Source organism: Dicentrarchus labrax, unplaced genomic scaffold (genome assembly GCF_905237075.1).
Source record: "Dicentrarchus labrax unplaced genomic scaffold, dlabrax2021, whole genome shotgun sequence".
Lineage (NCBI taxonomy): Eukaryota > Metazoa > Chordata > Actinopteri > Moronidae > Dicentrarchus > Dicentrarchus labrax.
The window spans coordinates 14,290,239-14,297,950 of NW_026136723.1; the positions used below are offsets into that span (position 1 = coordinate 14,290,239).

At 37.6% G+C, this 7,712-nt stretch overlaps 3 protein-coding genes across 4 annotated transcripts in view; all 3 read right to left on the reverse strand.

The window, feature by feature from the left end:
* Nucleotides 1–7,712, reverse strand: part of sp8a (sp8 transcription factor a) — an 87,103-nt gene that overhangs the window by 39,899 nt on the left and 39,492 nt on the right. The window lies entirely within an intron of this gene.
* On the reverse strand, nt 1,937–2,772 carry LOC127357588 (lactose-binding lectin l-2-like). The gene has a single exon (XM_051389883.1). It carries the CDS (start codon nt 2,713–2,715, stop codon nt 2,233–2,235), a length of 483 nt encoding a protein of 160 aa, XP_051245843.1. The 5' UTR covers nt 2,716–2,772; the 3' UTR covers nt 1,937–2,232.
* The window catches only part of LOC127357591 (lactose-binding lectin l-2-like), an 867-nt gene continuing 292 nt past the window's right edge, over nt 7,138–7,712 (reverse strand). The window contains exon 2 of the mRNA XM_051389887.1: nt 7,138–7,712. Within this exon, the coding sequence (XP_051245847.1) occupies nt 7,357–7,712 (356 nt within the window). The 3' untranslated portion in view covers nt 7,138–7,356.

A 7,712-nucleotide genomic window follows, 5' to 3' on the forward strand; every position in this document is an offset into this window, starting at 1 on the left:
AAAACAGAGAGTCACTATCTTAAATACACACAGTCCATCTGGTCATTACATACCTCACCTGTTGCAAATATTCAGACACTGAAATAGTAGAGAAATCTATAAATATGTACATCACATATGTCAATATTTGCTTTGCCTCCAAATGAAGACATTTTAACTCTTAACTAAAATACATTATTGTGGCACATTAGTTAAGCACTGAATAGAAGAATCTAAAGTTGGCATTAGAAGTAAATTAATTGTTTTATTTTCAAATATTCAGACATTCAGACAACTGTTGGTGTGATGTCATTGCTCAAATGCACTTACAAACACTTGTACACAACTACACAGTATCTGAGCATGAGCCAAAGAAGAACACAAGCTTGTTAAAACAGTGAATACACCCTCCTGTTGGTTTCCTGCCCATTACAGCATTTGAAACCAGAGGATAGAGATGGGCATAGTTGCACTGACTTGTTCTTCTGCTGCCCTCAAGTGGCCACAAACACAACAACTACTTTTACATTCCAGCAACGCAGCTTCATACCACAAACATATTTTCTTCCCAAGAATGCCCTTCCACATTGTTGAACTAATGAAGAAGTTATAGTAACTTTTGTCACATCAGATATGTATAGATAAACAATATATTACAATAAATATCTAGTATAGCACAATTATTCTGCTCTTTGAACACAGTGGGCAGAGGTGTGTTTTTGCATGTCTGCGTCATTTAAAATGTCTACCACAAGGCCTTTGACACTTGAACAGATATATGATATAAGAACAGACCATGGCTCTGATTTATCTACTCCAGACAATGACCGTATTTCAATCAGGAGAGTCTTTTTTTTAAATTAACATATATATTTAATTGATACGTGCACAGTGAAGATGAAGAAAAGTCTTTAGACCCCATTGTGACATCATTGTATTTGAAGGGATTGGTGAAGCCATGATTTGTAAAGGAAACACCCTGATGGAGTCTAGAAACTAGTGGTGGTGATGGTGGTGATGAAGGAGTGGAGGGTCGCAATGATTTGACTGAAAGGACATTGTCTGATAGTCTGATTGGTTTGACTGAAAGAGTAAACACTGTCAGCTGATTAGAAAGGGGAGTGAGAGAACTGTGAATGAATGAGGCAATGGAGGTGTTCCTTATAGAACTTACACTGAGCTTCATATAATTAATGGAAAGAGCTTTCTGGGTCTGTGAAGTGAAGCCTAGATGTGTCTTAAACCTGCATTCTTTCTAATGGGCAGCAGGAAGAGCCCCATTGGCATAGGCAGTGCTCATCATATGTGAATCAATATTATGTTACTGCATTGCCTATTTCTCATTTTCATGCGAAGAAAAGATAAGTACCACTCAGAGGGTTGTCAGTGCCTTTTACTCTGGCACTGAGCTTTTAGTTAGCAGTGAAACCACATATAGATGAGTCTACAATTACAGGCCCACTACTGTACATAACATTTGGAAGTATGAGACCTACTCTGTCCTTTGGCACCTGTATGGTATATGTATTAGTCTGGATTTGTTTAGTACATTGGATGGAGTAGTCAGGGAAATAGGTTCATTTCTTTATATCTATTCTACCCATCTATTCTGGCCATATCAAAATTAATTGTATCTCCTGACAAGGAACCAAAGACCTGTTGACATTAAGGCTGAGGTTAGTAATCACTTCGTCTGCATATAGTTCAGTCTCACGTTTTATACATTTTATTTGGATTCCCACTACCTATCACACTGATGCATTAGCATCACAGTCATCAAATGTGTGTTGTCCAACGCTATTTTCTGATGTCTTTTCAAGAGATCTAAACGCAGATGTCACTGTAGTCATTGCACATATTGAAACAGGGTCCAGGAAGTGGTGGGTTTGAAGATTTGAAAATAAATATTTTAATGGAAATCAAAATTCTATTTGAATTTGTATAAAAGCCATAACAACATTATAAACATAATAAAAGGTTTTATTCATACTTACACCTTGAGAAAGCATCTCTTCAAAACTTTATTAACAGTTAAATCACTTTTCTTCTAAATCTATAATTTTTTTAATCTGTCACTAAGGAAAAAAGAAAGATATCAAACATTCATTCAAAATTCATGAATATGAAGGTTAATGGAAAGACTTCTATACATACACTTGCACATTTGTATCTGTATTGTGCCGTCTCAATGCATTACTGAACAGCAACTGGTGGAAATTTACCGAGCTGAATCAGAAACAACCTTCTCAGTTGCTAAGGACATATGCGAGATGCACAAACAAAAGCGAGTTGCCCAGGACATTTTTCATCATTCCATTGCAGCTCTGAGCCAAGGTTTGTGTGTCCACAGTGTTCACGTCCTTTATAGTTGTTGGGCTCTCCTTTCCTCCACAAGACAAAGTCAAGTGCAGACCCATCAGACCACATCCATCTGCCTTCTTTATGAATGTCACTGAGTCCAATCCAGGTCCATTGATGAGCAGGGTCGAAGTTCTTGATCAGGGAATTGACAAAGTTATGTTCCCGCAGACTGTGGATAGACACCAGGTTGGCTCCCTCTGACACACAGTGGAGTTCTGCATCAACCCAGGACATACGTGTGGCAACGTACTTGTAGCAGCGGCCGTTGAAGCTGTACCAGAACATGGGACAGCTGCCACGCTGTAGCTTCACTGGTTGGACAAGTGATGGAGACACAGCACCCAGAGTCAGACCAAACAAGAGGAACAGGATCATGTTGGTGTCAGAGCTTCAGTCTCTATTTAAGTCTTTGGAGTATCTGATCGGCACTGTTGGACGCTGTCAATAACCTTGCAGGAACAGTTGAAAAGCCACTGTCTTTTATACGCTTCAGAGAAAGTGTGATATCTGTTGGTGTGACATCATTGGTCAAATGTAGGGGTGTGTCTGCAATGAATCACACTGTTGCTCAATTCAGTTTTGCTGCTGCACTTTGCTATACCTACAGCTCATGGTTGCTAATATTAGTAAACTTTAGGTAAATATAGCTTTATAACAGACAGATAGTTTTCTGACTTTACCACTATTTTCCACTTGGACTGCCATTGCATTAGCTTAGCTTTTTTATCTAAATGCTAAATTACTGTTTGGCTCAATGCTAAACAGCTAAACAGTTATTTGGAATTTAGTTTTGTGATATAACTGGATAAGCCACAGTCACTGCTGTTCAAAAAAAAGGTTACATATTTGCTTTTTGACTCATAATCCACTCATTATCTTCACTGAAAAACAAGAATCTCAAGACTACCATGTAGCCTCAAGCAACAATTCCAGTACAATAAACAAACTGGGTGGTAAAAATTAACCAGGACAGGAAAACAAGGAAATAAAAGACAATCAATAACTGTTCAATAATAATAAAATGGTTGTTTGGACTTCAGGAGAACTCTAGTGTTTGTTTTTTTATGATACAATTATGTTTCTGTTGTATCATAATGATGCTTAACAACATTATCACAATATCAAACGAAATAGGCCTGAGCTATAAAAAAGAAAGCTTATATACTATTCCTCACAAATCTACTTCTGATATCATAAAGATGTTGTCGGTTCCTTTTTTTTTGACACTGAACTTTTCATTGCAGATGTTTTGGTGGAAATCACCAATAATTTTGTGTATGTGTAAATGAAATAACATAATTATTATCCCCAAGCAATCCTTATTTATTAAAGGTGCAGTATGTAACATTTAGGAGGATCTACTGGCCGAAATAGAATATAATGCTACCAACACGACCAACATTATCACCAAGGCCGTCATGCCAATTTGTTTAAGCGCATAAACATCCGCAAGGCATCTGGGCTAGATGCATCCTGGGCCGGGTGATAAGGGTGTAACGCAGCTAGCTGGTGTGTTCACAGACATATTCAACCTCTCCTTTTCCATACATGTGGTCTTCTTCTGATTCAAGCCATCCACTATTGTTCTGGTACAGAAAAAATGCAACAGATCTACAGACATCGGCATAGCCTCAAGTCTCCACACCGACCTCACCCACCTGGAGAAGAGGAATATGTGAGGATGCTATTTGTCGTTATAAGGAGTTCGGTCTAGACCTGCTCTATTTGAAAAGTGTCCTGAGATAACTTCTGTTATGAATTGGCGCTATACAAATAAAATTGAATTGAATTTGTCACAGGCCTTGGGCTCAACCCACAGCTCCAACTTGGTGGTCAAGTTTGATGATGACATCAGAGTGATACGCCGGAAGAAGTCATCAACCTAACACTGTGGTGACAGAAGAACAGCCTGACTCTCAATGTCAACACAAACCAAGGAGCTGATCGTGGATTACATGAGGACAGGAGAGAAGCCGGACCCCATCACCATCCGAGGGTCTGCTGTAAAGAGAGTCAGCAGCTTCAAGCTCATTGGTGTTCACATCGTAGAGGACCTCACTTTGGATGACCAAACTGAACATGTGGTGAAAAAGCAGCAATCCTGTGGTCTTTTAAAACAGTTAAATATGAGAAATTACCCCCATGACTTTATTCATATCCTTCCAGACCTTGATAGACATACGAAGTATTAAATTTTCTACTGATTTAGAATGAAACTTCTTTTAGCTTTTGAGCACTACTATGACCAGCTATATAACATTTGGAAATGGTAGACCTCCTCTTACTCTGCCAGCTTTAAGATATGTACAGTACATATAGATGCAGGACTCAATGTGACATTTGTCACTGAAAAAAATCTAAAGGTCAATTGTTTTTACAGTGAACTGAAAATGTAATTGAATTGAAATTATCATTATCTGGAACGAAAACATCATAGTCCACTGGGAAACGTGCATGAGGAGTGTTTGAATAAAAATTAACCAGGAAGCTCCTATATAGTTATATTTTTATTGCATCGTAACAATACAACGTTATCACAGTGTCAAACAAAAATAGGCCTAAGCTATAAAAAGACAGACAGACAGACAGACAGACAGACAGACAGACAGACAGACAGACAGACAGACAGAAAAAAAACACCCCAAACTATAAACAGAAAACAAAAATGCCACCCCTCCCTCCCGGGTACAATAACACATCCTCATATTAGGGACATTCGCTGTTAGTTACCAGCACTCCATCCGTGCAATCAGAAAAAAACATGCATCCCAGAGAAACGGAGAGGTTCTATCAAATCACTTAGAAAGGCAATGATTGATGGGAAGGAATCATTTAATAAGGTCTTTCAGTGAATCAGCTGCAGAGCACCAATTCTTTATAACTGGACTCACTAGGTCCATTTGTTGACAACTCCAGATAATAACATGTAGAAGTGTGAGGAGCCAGTGACTGGTGGTAAGGGAGGGGGCTTCCATCGTACAGCTATCATCTTTTTATCAGGCCAGCTCGTAGGACGTGCATCTTAAGCTAAGTGATATTGAGCTTTGATAGACCATTTCTCACTGATAGCAAGTCAGACATAAACAACATAAGGGATCATTTATCATTTTCATACAGTGGAGTCTGTTAGAAATGTTCTATAAGCACAGTTAAAATGAAAAAATGTTTTCCATTACACACCAAATAAAAAAAAAAGTTGACTAAATTTTAGTTAACTAAAATGTGTGTCATACGCTACGTCCTGACCTGACCTCAATAGCAGTGACTTCTGGTCTTAAATCTCCCTGGCTAGAGTAGTTATGAATATCAAATCCCCAGAAATTGAGGAAAATAGAGAATTTAATAGTGTATGGACAGATTAATTGTCTTTCACCATCAACGCTACTGGCTTACTTCTACGTTTGATCTGCGATTAGGGATGAGCATTATATGGCTCAAATATGTGTTGTGGCTCCAGATGGATTTTTATTTTCATTTTTGGCTCAAAATGGCTCTTTTGATAGTAAAGGTTGCTGACACCTGTGCAAGACTAAACACCATCTCAGTTGAAATCCAGGTCTAAATCTGTCACGTCTCCTGAGTACATTCTTCTTTTCTCATTGCTTAACTTATCTTATTATGTCCATTACTGCTCTGTTAGCTATTCTCAAAACATGAAACAAAACTGTGAATGAATGAATTATAAATATCTCAATGTGTCCAAGATCAATGAAATGTGATTGAGAAGTGTTTGACTAAAAATGAACCAGGACTCTAAAATGAAAACAAGGAAACGAAAGACAAAAAATAACCGTTAACCACTTACCAATAGTTGTTGAACTCTAGTTCTTGTTTTCCATTTAATTATAGTTTTATGGGATCATAACAACACTTATCTAACTATCTATAAGCTATAGCTATAAAAAATACAGAAAAACAGACAAACATAAAAAAGTTTATGGATTACCCTTACTGATATAGACAAATCAACTTCTGATGTCTAGTCTACAGTAATGCCAGGAACATTTCAATCCAATGTGTCCTTCACCCTTTCCAAGTCACCATCCAAGGGTCTGCTGTAAAGAGAGTCAGCAGCTTCAAGCTCATTGGTATTCACATGGTGGATAGCAGTGACTTCTGGTCTTAAATCATTCTTCTTTTTCTCGTTGCTTAACTTCTCTTAATATTATGTCCATTACCGCTCTGTTAGCTATTCTCTAAACATGGAACAAAACTGTGAATGAATGAATTATAAATATCTCAATGGGTCCAAGACAAACTGTATCCTGTGTTGGGACCACTGAGACCTTTAAATATAAATTCTTTCATTTGGTGTGACCCTACCGGCAAATTCATATAGTGTGTTTTGTATGTTTTGCGTTTATTATATTTTTAATAAATGCTTGTGTTTATACATGCTGGCGTGTTTAATATCATCCAAGAATGGGTGATACCAACCTTTTCTATGTAGAAATTTCAAATTAATAGTTAAGTGTATTTTATGAGAATGAATCACTCAATTATTGGCTGTCATTTCCAAGGGTGGTGGCCCGAGGAACTTTAGTATTAGTTAAGTTATTATTTATCATCTTTGATAATTGAACATTTTGATTACACTAACACAGTGTGGTGTACCTTCAAACCCCAACCAATGGTGCCGCTGAGTTAACCATAGTACCAACAGAGTGTAAATTAGTGTGCTCAAAGATAAGACAAAAATGTTTTGGTGGAAATCCAAAAGTATTTTGAACTTGTTTAAAAGACATAACAACGTTACTGTCATCAAAGAATACCTTTATTCATGAGTTATATCTGAGATAGCATTTTTTCTATTCGTTATTCTGAACAGTTAAATGACCTTTTCTTCTAAATGTATAACATTTTCTATGGCTCATTGAAGAAAAAAGAAAAATTTGAGACATTTATTTGACATTTGAAAATTAAAGCTAATGAAATTATTTCTGTATACATACACATGCACATTTTTATCTTTATCTTTCAGTCCCTGAGTTGAATCAGAAAAAAAACTCTTGTTTGCTAAAGACAAACTGAGCGGTTTTCACAAACAAAAGTATGTTGATGAGAACACGGAAAATCATTCCATTTAAAATTTGTGCCAAGGTTTGTGTGTCCACAGTGTTCAATTCCTCCAGCGTTGTCTGGCTGTCCTGCATCCCAATGGACAAAGTCAACTGCAGACCCATCAGACCACATCCAGCCTCCTTCTTTCTGAGTGTCGCTGAGTCCAATCCAGGTAAATCCTTGGGCAGGGTCAAAGTTCTTGATCAGGGAATTGACAAAGTTATGTTCTTCCAGACTGTGGATAACCACCAGGTTGGCTCCCTCTGACACACAGTGGAGTTCTGCATCAGCCCAGGTCATACGTGTTGCGA

What these genes read in the sequence shown, in the direction of transcription:
- LOC127357588 (XM_051389883.1), bottom strand. Translation starts at nt 2,715, where the DNA reads ATGATCCTGTTCCTCTTGTTTGGTCTGACTCTGGGTGCTGTGTCTCCA.